The sequence below is a fragment of the Drosophila tropicalis genome, unplaced genomic scaffold, assembly GCF_018151085.1.
Source record: "Drosophila tropicalis isolate 14030-0801.00 unplaced genomic scaffold, ASM1815108v1 contig_593, whole genome shotgun sequence".
NCBI lineage: Eukaryota > Metazoa > Arthropoda > Insecta > Diptera > Drosophilidae > Drosophila > Drosophila tropicalis.
Genome location: NW_027173070.1, coordinates 1,549,458 through 1,564,809, shown reverse-complemented (window position 1 = coordinate 1,564,809; position 15,352 = coordinate 1,549,458). Strand labels below are relative to the sequence as shown.

Below are 15,352 nucleotides of genomic sequence, written 5' to 3'. Positions count from 1 at the left end.
ACCATAAAAATCATGTTACTAAAGAACTTCAGTGACGAAAACACAAATTGAAATACCTAACTTTGTTAACAATAAGTTTCTGTTAAGTCTGTAAATGTTTAAACATTTTTGTTAAAGCCATAAAACTGTGTATATATAGCCAAATGTTTTTTGAGTTTTGTAGCCATGTTACCAAAAGCCATTTAACCAGATGTAAAAATCATGTTTAGCCAATAACTAACAAGGAGATTGCATTTTAACCCAATTAGAAAACAGGTTGAAGCCAAAAGAATGCCCGCCATAGATGGTGAAGCTTATCAGTTATGGGTCCCCCACTCCCTGTACCCCCTCGATATTCAGATATGTATTTAATTTAATCAGATTTTCATCTTTTCACCGTGGGCAGCAAGCAGCAAAACTGAACACAACCAGCCAGCATGGGCATAACTCAACTGGGAGAGGAAAGTCTCTATACAATGTGTCATATATCAATAAATATTTCCCACTTTCAAATCAGGGCCCTCAGGGTCTCTCTTGGTGTGTCTCTGTGGCGCCAGCATCGGTTCTCCTCCATATTTACCCACTCCATACCCATCTATTGATCCATCCATCTACAACCCACTTAAAAGTTGGAAGCTTCTCGCGTCGAGTGTCTATATAATTGGCCAAGTGGGTCAGTGTGTAACTTACCTGGAAAGAAAAAAAAATAAGAGATGAAGTCAGACAAATAGGTAAGTGAAACGCATGAGAAAAGCAATTAAATGACCGGCCATAAAAATGGCTTAGAAAGATTAAACCAAAACATGAATTTGCCAAAAAAAAAGATAATGAACACGACAAAAGAGAGAAGAGTAAATTTCTATTTAAGGAAAGTGGAAAGGTTTTTAGTTAATAACTAAAATTTGCACATTTTATGATAATCTAATATTAGAATACATTAAAGTGAGGACTTTTGGTTACTTTTTTATGTACTTTCTTTTTACCTTTTCTTCTTAATGGTTTTCCACTTGACCACCTTGGGTTTCTCCCAAAAACGAAAATGTCTTTTTGGACACATCTTTAACTATTTAGTAGAGTGATAAATTCATTCACCTCATGGTTAGCTTATTATATTTATGACTTGAAAAGAATTTTTTTAATTAATTTTCACTAATCTTATCTATATCTTCCCTATCTCCCCCCTCTTAGTCTTCTTCATTTCATTTCAATAGTTAAATAATTTTTTAAACGTTTTATAACGCACAGACAACGAGAAAAAAATTAATAATCAAAAATTCAACCCAAAAATATAAAAACTGTAAATTTACATAATTTTTTTTCTTCATTTTCCCTCATACGAACAAAATGTTTATGGGATTTTTGTAGCTTTTGAATTTAATTGCTTCATTTGCGCCTGCAGTTTCTACACATTTCTGTTTTGGGATTCGAAAATTCCGAGATTTTTATAACTTTTGCCACACTTTGAGATGGCTTGAAGAAACGTATTTATAAATTATGCATTTCAATGCAAATAGCTATCAAAGCCGACTAATTGGTTTATATAATAAACAAAACAAAAATACCAGACAAATGGCGAGAAGTCAGTAATTGTAGCATAACAATTAAAAAGGGGAGAAAGAAATTGTATCAAAAGTTTCATGTTCATGCGCATACTTCTTTTCACGTTACGCATACGTCACGGTGACCAAGATACATGGGGTAAGCAAACAGTGGATTCGTTTTCAAGAGGGGGAAGTTTCGGATTGGTATTAGGTCTTTGCTCCCCCTTTTGAGTGATAATAGGTACGCCCATGTTCATGCTAGATGCAAGCGCATTTCAAGCTGATTGCGCAAATGTATAAACTTTTTTTTTTAGGGGGAAATGCTTTTCAATTTCTTATTTACTTTGCCTTAATTAAGCTCTCACTTATTGCCGCCGCTGACATACATACCTAGTAACAGAGAGAGAGAGAGAGAGATACCTTTGGATCCCCTCAATCTATGTGTAACTGAAAACTTAAGCTCAACAAAAATTCATGTTGGTCGGAAGTTGCAAGTTGGTTAAGCATGAAGCGTGAGGTTTTCAATTAGTTGGCGCTAATTAGCGTAGTGGCCAGTAGGTGGATCACTTCACTTCTTCACCCACTCAGCATGAGCCACACGTCTCGCGGAGAGAGATCTGTCAAAGACTGATAAGACACTTTGATGCTATTTATTTAGGTTTCCGAATGTTGTGTCTTGTGTGCTAATTTGTGTAGAGTCGATTGATTCCGCCTTTTTTTTTGGAAACAAAATTTAAATTTAAATTAAACACCAACTTTTGTTTTTGTTTTCTCGAGTTTAACATTCGGAGTTTTTGAGGCAACCGTCAGCAAGTTTATTCACATGTGTTTAACAAATACAAATGACTTTATGAGCATTACGTGTTCGGCTTTTTCTTGCTCTTTGCTTTTTTGTTATTTGTTGCTGCCGTGAACATTTTATGGCTCTCATTATGGTATTTAAAGTTGATTGTTTTGACTCATTTTCCTTCTCTTCTTCTCATTGCTCAAGTGCCGTAAAAAGCTAAATAATTTATTTAATTGCCTGTTTTGTTACTTTTTGTTATTGTTGTTGTTGTTGCTGCTGCTGCTGCTGCTGGAATTTCAAGTATGTCGAAAGCCCCCTAAATCAAGGATGTTATTTACAAGCAATGAAAATTCTAATTTGTAGTCAATTTTGGTTAAGATCAGAACAAATATTCTAACCAGAAAGTACTTTTATTCAATAAAGTAGATATCAATTTGAAACTTTACAACTTTTTATCTAAATCACTTCTCAACGTATGGACGTAAGGTTTAGTCAACAATCAACAAGGTAAAAAGGGGAAATTCCATTTAGAAATTTACTATAATTATAGAAATTGAGATTTTCGTAGATATTTAATACTGTGAAGCTTGAATGACTTGATGGTTGATCGAAAATTTATTGTCATATTAAATATTGCTAGGAAATACGATGCAATTGTAATTGAGCTAATTTATACACTGCTACAAAATATGTTTACTTTGCGTTATAGATTCAGAATATTCTTGATCTATGCAAATTACAGGACTAGTTGACATTCTGTTAATTATAATTACAAATCAGCTCATAGGTTTGTTGTGTTTAATATCTATTGTTCGTATGCAAATTTTAATGCAAAGTCTTTTGGTTCTATTTATTTTTTAACGACAAATGATTAATTGAAGTATGTTCTGACTAAACTCGGGCAAGTTTATTTTCAATTAGTTTATTTGATTTCATCTTGTTATTGTGAGGTTGAAAATGTCTGATTTATTACAACTCAGCAGTAATTTGACTCTCAAGGCAATTATATAGCTTTTTCTTAACCTTTTTTTTCAATAGTTGATCTGCATAAATCGTTTAGGCTCCAGAATGTTGTTCTAGGAACTACAATTTGTGATATCTATGAAATAGAAGAACTGATTCAACTATACCATTCATAAAATGCAAAGAACTAGACACGCAGTTAAGTTAAATACTATTATGCATAACAATTTAAGACAATTTATGTATATTCTAGCCCCTAACATCTAGCCTTATAACTTCTTTAAAGTAAAGGATACTTAATTCTAAAGTTATCTAACACATTTCAAAATATCATTGTGAATATAGTGTCAAATCAGAAACACTTTGAAATCCCAGAAAATACCCTCAAATTATCACAAAATGGATGAGCTAATGAAACGAAATTCCCTGAAGAATCCAACACAACGTGAACTCACTTGTAGTGTGTATTTTACCAAGTAAGTTGAAGAGGAAGTTTTGCCTTTTTATATATTTTCACAAATCATTTCCCATTGAAGCCCCAAGCATAAACCCGGTGCATCATCCTCTTCCGAAGAGGAAATCGGTTCAGTTACACGTTTGATCTCCAATCCAGAGGATTTGGAGCTTGAAAATATATTCAAAAAGCAACCCGAGCCGGAAGATCTTTTAGTCAAGTGTTCGAATCGTTCGCTTCTTGAATTTGGTCACAATTTTGAGAATGTTCCAAATTGGTTGGATGTGAAGCAACCTGGAAAGGATCCTTTGTCGGCGGTTCTTCGTTATATGATCGAAACGCATATGAAGACCACTGTACAGATTGAAATCAATAAAATGTACTTCAATTGCCATTTGTCTGTGCTGCAAGTATATTCGAAATTCTTTATGGATCTAAATGATTTGCCATTGGTTGTGAGTCTGCCCGAAGATCGTGTGTCACAGCGTGCCTTCATGTTGATCTACAAATGGATGTTGAGCGACGAACCCCACTTGGAGCGTGAGGACATTGTGGCCATCTATGTGGCAGCAACCTATTTAAGGATCGAATCGTTGTTGCAACATTGTTGGCAATACTTTGATGATTGCAATTGTTTCAATGAGGACACCGCTTGTGTTCTCTATGTGGAAACATTAGGTATGCCAGCTTTGGATGTGGTCAGGAATCTAATGTTGACTAGAGTTCAAAGATTTTTGCTCACATTTGTGGCCACGAGAAATTTTCTTGATTTGCCAGTGAAACATTTGCATTTTCTACTCGATTCGAATTCAATTTGTGTCAATACGGAAATCGAGGTGAGCTTGACTGGAACATAATCATATGTTCTATATCTATTAACCTCTCAATCTCTGATAGATTCTTTTTATTATTGTTCGTTGGCTGGGTCATGATTGGAATAAACGTTCTGTTCATTTAACGAAACTTATCAAATGCATTCGCTTCCAATGGATGCCCTTGTGGTATTTGCTTTGCGTTCGTCGCGAAGAATCCCATGAACTTGTTTTGCATCTATTGAAATTATCCGAAGTCGATCGGTTGATCAATGAGGCAATTGCCAATATAACAGCCACCATGTACGATGAGGGATCCAGTGCGGATCAGATACAAAAAGGTTTTGGTGGCCAACGTCAATGGATTAAAGATAAATCATGTGATTATCATCATCTAATCGGTTGTCCCAATACCAGAGATATTCGTTACAAGCACTTTGAGAGCTATTTACTAGCCCTGCAACAGCAATCGACAGACTATTGGTCCAAACTGCAATTACTCGACTTGAATGACACGCAAAAATGCTGTCAAACGGGTAAAGTCTCTTTAAGGGATATATATCAAAGGGAGGATTAAGAATTCAATTGGATTTTACATACCCAAATTTCTATTTTATATGTTCTAGAAATAAATTTAGATTATTTCTTTATCTCTAGAAATCTGGTAAGAATAGTTTAACTGCTAACAAAAATCTGTCCACTATCTTCGATCTTTGCTGTAATTACTCAATGAGTTGAAGAATAAATATAAAGGTATATATTAGCTTAGCGAGACAAGTGGCTAAAACAATGCCCATTTGGCTTCAAAACTTGTTTCAAATATGCGAATTTTATATATGTATGTAAATATGTTCCTCTCTCTCAAGTTGAAATTGGAAAATTGTGAATTGCCCAACTCCAACTTCAACAGGCCGTCAGCCCCAACCCCAGCCCCAACCCCAACTCCAACTCCCCATTAAAGCCTACTCAAAGCAAGACTTATTGAGACTTGTCCAACATAGTCTCCAAATAGGTTAAGCCACACACACTAACACCGCCGGCACTCAGATTTATAAGTTGGCCATAAAAAAAAATACCAACAACAAAAAAACCAAAACCAACAACAAGCATTGGTCAGGCTATTAAAAAAAAAAAAAAAAACTGTTGAAGATGAAAAAGAAGTCAGAGAAAAAAAAACTACAGAAATCTGAGCTTTTGTTAAGGCACCTGACTCTTAAGAGGCGTAACCGTGTACCGAAAAGTGTTTTTCCTCGGCGTATGGATGAAGCGGTGTAGCTGCTGCTCTTGCCGAGGAGGTCATAAAACTTGCGGCTTGTTGTTGTTGCTGTTGTTGTGGCTTCAGCCACCAAATAAAAGTGCCTAGACCTAGAAAATATTCCGAGAGTGGGTGGGTGGTTGGTCGGCTGGTTGGTTGTACGTGCCAGGAGTTTTGCTTGAAGACTTAGTCTCAGTCCCAGTCTCTATCGACCACGCATGCCTGAACCGACTTATTTGCTGGCCTACGTTTTATCACGAGAACAGCGATTCGTCTTTCACTTTTCTCTTCCCTTTTTTGGTCTGTCTTTCTTCTCAGTATCAATTTGCTAGCTAAAGCCAGACCCATAATCGTTCAATAAAATCGCCAAACGCGTTGAACTTGAGAAGCTGCTCAAATTACAAGTAAAAACCAAAAAGATTTATCTACAATTCAACCAAAACGAATTTGTCTATACTCTAAGAAAAAAAGTGAGGTACAATTTAGATTTAGTTTGTATTTTACTTCGCTTGGTTGGTATAACTATTCTAGGATTATAACTTAATGATTTGGCAAGAAGGAGAATAATTCCAGTTCTTCTTTTTATTATAGCTAATCAACTCTACTCTAAAGAGTGCAAAGTTTGTGTTGAAGTTCCTGGTTTTTCTTAAAAGTGTGGAGTACGGGGGTGAAGAGGGTTAACCTTAGACCATGGTTGGCTTAGCGGCAAATCACTCAGCCAGCTAGTTGAAATAATGTTATAAAAAACCAAAAAAATATATACAGAAAATTAATTTAAATTACAAAGAGTCAGCAACAATAACTGAAGGTGAAGGTTATAGGCTGATTGTAAAGCCCATGACCATGCCCATGCCCATGCTCATGTTTATGCCCTTTATACACTGAGAGAAATGAAAAGACAACTGCATATTATATTTGTTAATAACTTTTGGAGTTTTCCTGTTCATTCTCGGTCACGCTAAATTGCCATTTTTAATGATCTCTCGCCCAACTCACATGCTTGATAATTTTCTAAACAAATATTGAGGGGAAATAAATTGTGAAAATTTGACCATAGGTCAGGGGCCCTCAATTCATTGTGGCGCCAACTTGGAATTAATTAGAGCGGCGACTCAAATGGAGAGCGAACGAGAGAGATGAAGATGAAGATCTGACCCAGCCCAGTTCTGTTTATTCCTCAGTCCCCCCCAAAGCAAGTTGAACACAAGCGCAAGTCTTTGTAATTTTTTTTGTTTGACATGATATGCCGCACAGCACAAAACTTGTGTGTAGGAAATTAATAAGCAAACCAAAATGATCATCATAATGCTGATCATCATCATGATCGTCATCTATGGAGGCTGCAGAACAAGTCGACATCGACGACGACGACGACGCGACGTCGGGGCAACAAGTTTTTCCAATTTTCATGCACTAAACGCAATCAGTGCTCATGATCTGTACATTAGCGTCGTGTGTTGATCACGCAGATTGCTCGGAGAAGGAGCGGAACGATCGGTGTTGTGGGCAGGGTAGGGGGGAGAGGAAAGTCACAGAGTTGAGAAAACTTGACTGATATTTTCCATGGTATTGGGCGGCGTCTTCGTGGTGCAGGTTCAGGCGGACTCCATAGATCGGTCAAAGCAACCTAACTCAACCAACTATGCAAATGTAGTTTAAGTCTTGAGACTCCTTGGACTGCCGGCTGCTGTTTGGCTATGAAGTCATCACACACTTGAAAGACCGTTAGAAATGTCATTACATAAACACATTTTCTATTTTAATTTCAAAATTATGCAAATTTACGCCTGCCAGTCGATTTAGTATAGTTAACACATGTGGGCGTGAATGATGGGCGTGAAAGGCAAAGATAAACTACACACTTACATCAAAAGAGACTAAGAGAGATAGAGAGAGAGATAAGAGAAGTAAAGCATAGAGAAGAGACTCTCTATTACCGGAGACAACAAACAAAAAAAAAACAGGTAGAGCCAGTCGAAAGATAATCGATTAGATACTCAAATTGATTCTATAAAAGGAAAAACTTATTAGGATCATGTGGACTTGGTTATACCCTTTATCAATCAAACATCCAAATAGATGTGGTTAAGTTTAATTAAATCAATGTGGCCAGTTTATGAACTTCCCATCCCTCTTTTGTCCTTTGGCATTACAGGGTATCTCATAGAGGTCTCCAAAATTCTCGCTTCTCACGTTTTATGTTGTGCTCAATTTGTTGTTATTGTTGTTGTTGAACTTTTGTGCAAAAGAAAAACATGACAAGACAAAACCGAAGAAACAAAAAATATACACAGAACCCAAACCGAAACCCGTTTAACAAGATATTTGGTTTTATTTTATTATTTATTTATGTTTTTGGTTGTTGCTTTTTTTGGATTTGTTTAGTGTTTTTTTGCATATTACTAAACAGCTGTGTTTGCACATTTTTTTCGACTATATACATATATTTCTAGACATACATATATGTATATGGATTTGTATACAAAAATTTGACAGCTGACTGTCAAATCCCGTACTCAAAATATACGACCGACAGACAGACAGACTGACTGAAAAACAGTCAGACAATAATGTGCTATTGTAAGTAAAATTGCATTTTGAAAATGGAAGTTTATTTTATGTTTTCTACCCTGTATCCATACGCAAAAGAGTCAGTGAACTGTATAGGAAAATAATAAACGAACCTTTAAAGTTTAAGGCTCCACAACTTAAAATTGTTTTAAAATCTAAATTTAGACACTTTTAATGAGACCCTTAAAAAGGCAAGGAAGCAGTTGATAATCCTAGGCTTGCCTTTAGGTCGTTTAAATCACAAAATGGACTTAAACTTAACAGGAACTCAACATGAAGTATTAGTTTAATAAGCAATAACCAATTTATATCCTGTTCATACCAAATACTGATGAAAAACTAGTTTGTGGCTACAATAGACAAATATTTTACTAAATTTTCTAAACTTTCTTAAGATCATCAAAAATGTGGTTTGAGAAGTTAAGTCATAATTCAATTCAATTCAACTACCTCAAAATGTTACTAAAGAACAGCCCTAAAAAGGTATATGTTAAGCTGTTCACTTCAAAGTGAACATTCTTGTTAACTAAGAATAATGAGACTATCACTTACATCATATTGAACTTTCAAAACTTTCTTCAGATTCTTGTTGAATATTTCCCAAATTAGCACATTTTAACAAAACTAATTAGACATTAGATTTTTATACGGAACAGGGTATTGTCTTGGTCGTTCCTCTACAAATATATCTATTTCCATTGTATTACACTTCAATTGGTATTTTTTGTTCAATTTTTCTATGCATTTTTCACTTTACATGTATGGAAAAGATGGAAAAAATTAAACAAGTCGCTGACATTTGAAGGTTGCCAAGTCTAATAGAAGTAGAAGCACGAGTGCCCCGAGGTTTCCATCCGCTGATTTCTAGCAACAAGTGTAATTACCTTTACAGAGAGCTGATTAATCTTCGATATATATATGTATAGGTATATATTTCTGTTGTTCTAGTTCAGATATAAATATAATGGCGAAAGCTAAGATAATTACTGCGCAAAAATATTTCTTTACTTTTTTAAGCAATTATTTTTTTTTTTGTTTATTATGTTTTCGTTTGTTGTTGTTGTTGTTTTTTCTGCTTTAATTGAAGAGGGCAATTAATTTGTTGGTTTTCTCGGTTTCTCCTCGCCGAAAAGGTGTTGGCCAAAATAAGTTTCGTTTTTTTATTTATATGGAAAAAATTCATAGAAAAAGAAAAGCAATTGTGAGTCACTGAAATATAAACAATGTGTTAAAAGAATTGACTAATTATGAAATAATTTTTTAAAGGGAAACTGGAGACACATTAGGTACAACATTGAGACGATATCTGATCTTCATTTGATGTACATACATATATTACAGCAAATATTGAAAGAATCTAATGATTGGTCAACAAATTATTTAAACAAGCCAAGAATAAAACTTTCTTTTATAGAAACCTAGTTTCATTTAGCTAAAAACTTTCTTAAGTAATTTATCACTTAATATTATACAACATTTACAAAAACCGAAAATAAATGTTTACTTAAAACCTCTAAGAAAACTTTACTAAGTTTCCAATTTAACAGTTTTCAGTGACCTCTAAAAAGGCATTATAGGCCCTTTGATTAAATATCTTCTTTTTTTTGGCATTACTCAATATACATAAACAAATTTCATATATATTTATCTGCTGACCTTGAGTCTCTTGCCTCTTGTTGTTGCTTCCCGCTAACCCAATTAAATTTCGTTCCGGCATCATCAGCTCCCGCTGATTTTCAAACCATTTGCCATTTGACTTGGCCTAATTTCCACAAATTGACCCTAAAATGTTATGTTACGCTTTCGAAATGAGACAGAAATGAATTAATCAAAAGAGCTTTAAATTCTGAGGGACCACCTCTACCTATACCTCTCTCTCTTTCACTCTCTGTCTCTGTGGACTTCTGTAAATTCAAAGTCGATAAATAATCGTTTAGCATTAATTTAAGAAAAAAAAAGAGAGAAAAAAAAACTCTTATGTCACGATCGAGTGCAGTCAATGAAAAGCGAAAGTATGTCATGCCAAAGGGAGCGGAGAAGCGTAAAAGATTCTGCATTGTGTTAACGCATGCGTGCCGGCCACTAAGATGTGGAGCTTTAGTTGTTTTCCTCCACTCTCTGCCTCTTGTTTTCTTGTTTCCAACTCAGTGAAATGGAATGGAATGGAATGACGACAACTTTCACTAGAAATCATCGACACCCCGAATGATAACAAAAGCTCAAGTCACTGCACTCGTACAATGGAATGGAGTGAGTCAGGCTTGTCAGAGTCAGAGTTGCAGTCGGAGTCGGAGTCTCCAAGCCGTCTGCAGTTCTAAGCGGCTTAAGTGCATCCAAGTGCACCACCTCCACTCTTTTTTCTTCTTCTTTTTGTGGGGGTTGACGTAAATTGTCTAAGCCAAGGAAGTTATAAATTTCCTGCCAAAATAGAATTGCAAACGAAACGCAACGTAACTCAAGACACGTTCATTAAACGTCCTCTCTTTGGAAAAACCTTTTGGCTTGCAAGTTTTACGACCTTCCCGACAACGCCCACAATGCGAGTACATTTCAACGTCGCTCTACACTGAAAGAAAATTTGCAATTAGAGAAGACAGCATAACCTTAGACAGCAACAGCAGCAACAAAACGCCGACTTAACGCCCACACACACAGACGGAATCACACATACACACAAACACTAACAGATGTCAGATCTTTTTGACTTTCTGACTGGTGCTGGCTGCAATTAGAAAGAAGCTCTTAGGTGAGGTAACATTTAACAACACTGTCCAACACAAATTTGCGACCTTTGCAGGGTCTGCCCAGGGAATCCATTCCATCTTGGTCCATATTATCGTAACTCAATCTGTTCCATTTTATTCCATCCATCCTATTCTATTAAATCTTTTTCTAACCTGTCCTGTTTCATTTTATTCCATTCTGGCCCATAGCATTCTGATCCAAGCGAATTCAGCCTAGCCTCTTTTTAATATCTATCTACACAAAAAAGGAAACTCAAAAATTTGTAAGCAAGTGTAATTAGTTTGGCCATTGAACTTAAGGGTTATGAAATTGAACTCATTCAATTGGCTTCAATTAATAGCGGAAATGGGCGCAAAACTGCCAGAAGCAACCGAAAACAAACCAAATTCCGGCGATTGCTGGGTATTATCATAACGAAACAACATATAATACCTTATCAATATCAATTTTCTTCAAATAGATGTATTTGATAATATCATTTGCAACACATAAATGTCAATACGACAAGAAAACGATGAAAAAGAAAAAGGTTCCTGAGGATCGCACAAACAAAACAGAATAAATAAACAAACTGCGGGAGGGATGAAGGGAGTGAGTAAGAGCAACAATATCAAATGAACTCTGTCGATGAAGGCTCCCATGGTGCTCGGCGGTGGCTTAACTAGACTCAGCTTCTCTTTCTCTCTCTCTCTCTCTTTCTTTCTCTATCTATCTATCGCCTGTTCTTCTGTTTGGAAGTTCTTTGTGTTTGGTTAACTATGAGAATGAAAAGATAAGACTTGACCTGCCCCTCTGCCCATGCCCATGCCCATGCCCATGCCTTTGCCCAGTTGGTATCTATATGTACATATATATTTCTACTTGTATCTGTTTGTGTGTGGCTCTCGTTTGCCACTTGTGTCAATAGCCACAAAGAAACGAATTTCCATCTATTGGACTTTTTGAATTGAAAATAAAAAAAGGCAAAAGTCAAACGAGACGAGGAAAGATCATTACGATGACGACCTGTTGACATTTGATATTGTCTAGTCCACCGACCTCAACTTCATCGACGCGGTCATCTTTCCTGGAGCGGATGTTCTGAGATCTCGATCTATTTTTAAACTGGTAGAAGTTACTACTTGCCAGGTTAGGCAAACATTTTCTATTTCTAGTGAAAATTGGGTTACACTATTCGGTATTGATTACAGGCAAAAAGGAAGTTCAGATCCATATTTATCTTGGCATAAGTAACAATATTTAGTCATATGTATCGTTTGCTTAAGAATTCAAGGATTTTCCGTCTAATTGTAAACAAATAGTTAATTTTTTCTGATTAATCAGAAATGTATTGCAAAATATGTATGTGAACTTAAAATATCTGTTGACTTTTTTTTTTTCTCTCAGGTAAACCATGAAATAGTTTTCTTATCTATATCACAGGTGTGGGCATAGTATGTACTTTTTTTTATACACTCGCACAAGTGTTCAAACATGGAAGTCCCCCCGGTTTTTATACCTACGAGTACTATACATTTATTTATTAATGATTGTGTTTTAATAATAAACTCAAACATTTGTTGCTTCTTTGCTATCGAACGATGTTTAATCACTTCTGCAGTTCAGTTTTATCTTCCAAAAAATCGAAGGAAGGAATAGACTATATCTTCTTATTTTTCGTCTGATTCATGGCAACTTATTTTTTATCTTGCTTAGAATTAATGCACTTTTATCTGCAATATGATATGTAGTATATACCTATTTATATTCAGCTAAGTTAGTCAAATCGTAACTACTACTATTCTTACTAGTAATGTATCTAAAAGTTAAATAATCTAGGTACAGTATAGGTTCAAATTTCTAAAGTAAAAAGTATCTAAAAGATTCACAACTTGAAGAACAATTTCCCCTCAACTAAACGAAAAAGTTCTTGAAATCTAAGACAAGTTTGGAAAACAAAAATTGATTTACAGCAAAATGTCGTGAAAATTTCTTATTTTTCCATAAATTATATTTGTTTAGGAATTTAAATTTCAAAGACATCGCCACTTGGCCGACAAAAATATTTACGATACTTGTCGATTCAAGACACTTTTTGGCGACACTGGAAACCCCTTTTGCTTATATTTATTATAAACATTTGGCCCTGTGAATTTTCTTTTTTAGTTGACATAGCTTCGTCTTATCATCGTGTCTGGTCATAAAGCAAGTCAACACAAAAGCGCAAGAGGGAAAAAAATTGTGACTAATGCCCACTAATTGTTGACTTATCGCCTCGTTTCCAGCCCAGCCGCCAGCCCCATAGGGGGCGGAGTGCAAAATACAAAAAATGATTGCCACACCGAGTCAAATGCACATACAAAAAGTCCTTAAACAAAATAAAGAAAAAAAAAAACAAATCAATGCGTTAAGTAGGTCAAAAACCCAGAGAAGAGAGAGAAAGAAATAAAGAAACATAAATTGCAAATTTTTGGGGCAAAGCAAAGACAGACAACACCTTACCTTAGCCCATACCTTTTTCAGCAGACATTGTCTTGAGTTTTGTGCGATTTAAACAAGAAAAAATTTGGGTCAAAAAACCGAAATTATGTATTATCATTAAATTTCATTACAAACTGAGACTGAGACTGAGACGGAGACTTTTGTTTGGGCTTAAAATGCAAAACGAACCCGTTACCCCCCATTAAAGTGGAATGGGGAGGGGGAGTTTGCTTACAGTTATGCAGAGACCTGACCAAGAAGCCAAAGAGAGAGAGCAAATGCCATCCTCTTCTTTATATATGTACATACATACATATAAGCCAAATATGGTCATCAAAGCAACTTCTGGCTGCTATCAATCTCTTTCTGCAAAAGTTCAGTGATCTTTTTCTTACCAAAAAAGTCCTCCCAACGCTCCGAGGTGTCTGAATCGGATTCTATGTCCATTTTGAAGAAGAAGTTGGAGCTTGGAGCTGGAACTGTAGCTGGAGCTAAAGTTGTGTGTGATTTACGATTGCCTTGTTTGGTGAATAATTCTTTTGCCTCTCCTTAGATTCTGTCTAAATTTAGACAAACTGGATATAGGTATTGGTTATGTCTTGGGAACACACTTTGGGCATTAGATACACAACAAAAAATGGTAGTAATGACTTCACCGCAGCGGAAAACACCAATCAATGGCCAACTGGGGCGAGCGATAAGATAAACACTGTTAACTTTGCGAATTTTTAGTCGGTAGAGGTATATACATATATCTTATCGGCGGCGGTCGCCGATTTTAAGTACGCAGTTCAAGTTAAACGGCGGCAGCGACAGCGGCGTCAACGTCGGCGGCATTGCACCCAACAGCTGTTGCATCTGTATGTGTGTGTGTGTGTGTGTGTGTGCGAAGGAGAGCGAAAGATACAATTCTCAGAACTAAAGATTGATGACTAAACCGGCCTAACACACACAACGAAACGAGAACGTGTTTAGATTCAAATTTGTTCGTTTGTTTGTTTGATTGAATTTAATTGATTAAACACTTGTTGCGCAAAACAAATCTATCCATCTGTGTACAAGTGTGTGCATGTGTGTATATTATGGTTGCATCTTATTGCTCTGCTTGGCTGATTTTCCAGTTTCACCTTTACACCGTTATTTATCTAATTGGGAAAACAATTCACTTGATTCACGCACACCTGCACAGCAGACATGTTGGTTTTTTTTTTGCGAAAGATTACCGTTTTTTCATAATTTAACTTAATATTATCAATCTTATCATTTTCATTAACAAAACGCGCGCGTTCGCATTTTTTATTTATTAATTTTGACACAACCGCCCGCACAACCGCACAATTTGAATTCAAAAACAACACAGAAACAAGTTCAGTTGAGACTCCGAATATGGCCCGAGTCTGCTGGCCAGACCAGACCACGACGACACTCGATTTTAACCGCGGCGAGAGCGAATTGCTATTGGAACAGTGGGCACTCCCTATGTGGTTCAAATACCAAACGAGCTACTCGCAAACCATTGAAATTATTATTAATAGATAAGGCAAATACAATGATCAACCAGATAAGCAGATTGCATGGAATTTGTGGAGCTGCGCAAGGTCTTACTTGCCCATTAGAGCGAGGGTTTTGCCCAACATTTTGGGGTGAACACTCAGCTGGGACGGCAAGTGGACGATATGCTTAACAAGGAGCGCAAGGAAAAGGATCAAGAATATAATTTAAATGACAGTCTACCACCAGCTTTGCAACGACAACAGGATAACATTTGCTTAATCTTTGAGAGTC

General features: G+C 36.0%; 2 protein-coding genes across 3 annotated transcripts in view; one reads left to right on the top strand and one right to left on the bottom strand.

The window, feature by feature from the left end:
- GEFmeso (Guanine nucleotide exchange factor in mesoderm) overlaps window positions 1-14,900 on the bottom strand; it is a 50,632-nt gene extending 35,732 nt beyond the window's left edge. Inside the window, exon 1 of one of the 2 annotated variants that reach the window (XR_011032607.1) lies at window positions 13,963-14,900. Coding sequence is in view for 1 of the 2 variants with exons in the window: in XM_068292158.1 (XP_068148259.1) it covers window positions 13,963-14,014 (52 nt within the window). In the remaining variant the exon portion in view is untranslated. The remainder of the gene's footprint in view (window positions 1-13,962) is intronic. The other variant, XM_068292158.1, reaches the window with a different exon arrangement.
- On the top strand, window positions 3,650-5,196 carry LOC137578386 (kelch-like protein 40b). The gene is made up of 3 exons (XM_068292161.1): window positions 3,650-3,746; window positions 3,807-4,560; window positions 4,622-5,196. Exons 1-3 carry the CDS (start codon window positions 3,670-3,672, stop codon window positions 5,111-5,113), a joined length of 1,323 nt encoding a protein of 440 aa, XP_068148262.1. The 5' UTR covers window positions 3,650-3,669; the 3' UTR covers window positions 5,114-5,196.
- Window positions 14,901-15,352: the final 452 nt, after the last annotated feature.

Excerpts from the sequence above, each read along its gene's own strand:
- LOC137578386 (XM_068292161.1), top strand. The coding sequence starts at position 3,670 with ATGGATGAGCTAATGAAACGAAATTCCCTGAAGAATCCAACACAACGT. Across the intron at positions 3,747-3,806 it reads TGTAGTGTGTATTTTACCAA|CCCCAAGCATAAACCCGGTG; the intron begins GTAAGTTGAAGA and ends TTCCCATTGAAG. Across the intron at positions 4,561-4,621 it reads GTGTCAATACGGAAATCGAG|ATTCTTTTTATTATTGTTCG; the intron begins GTGAGCTTGACT and ends AATCTCTGATAG.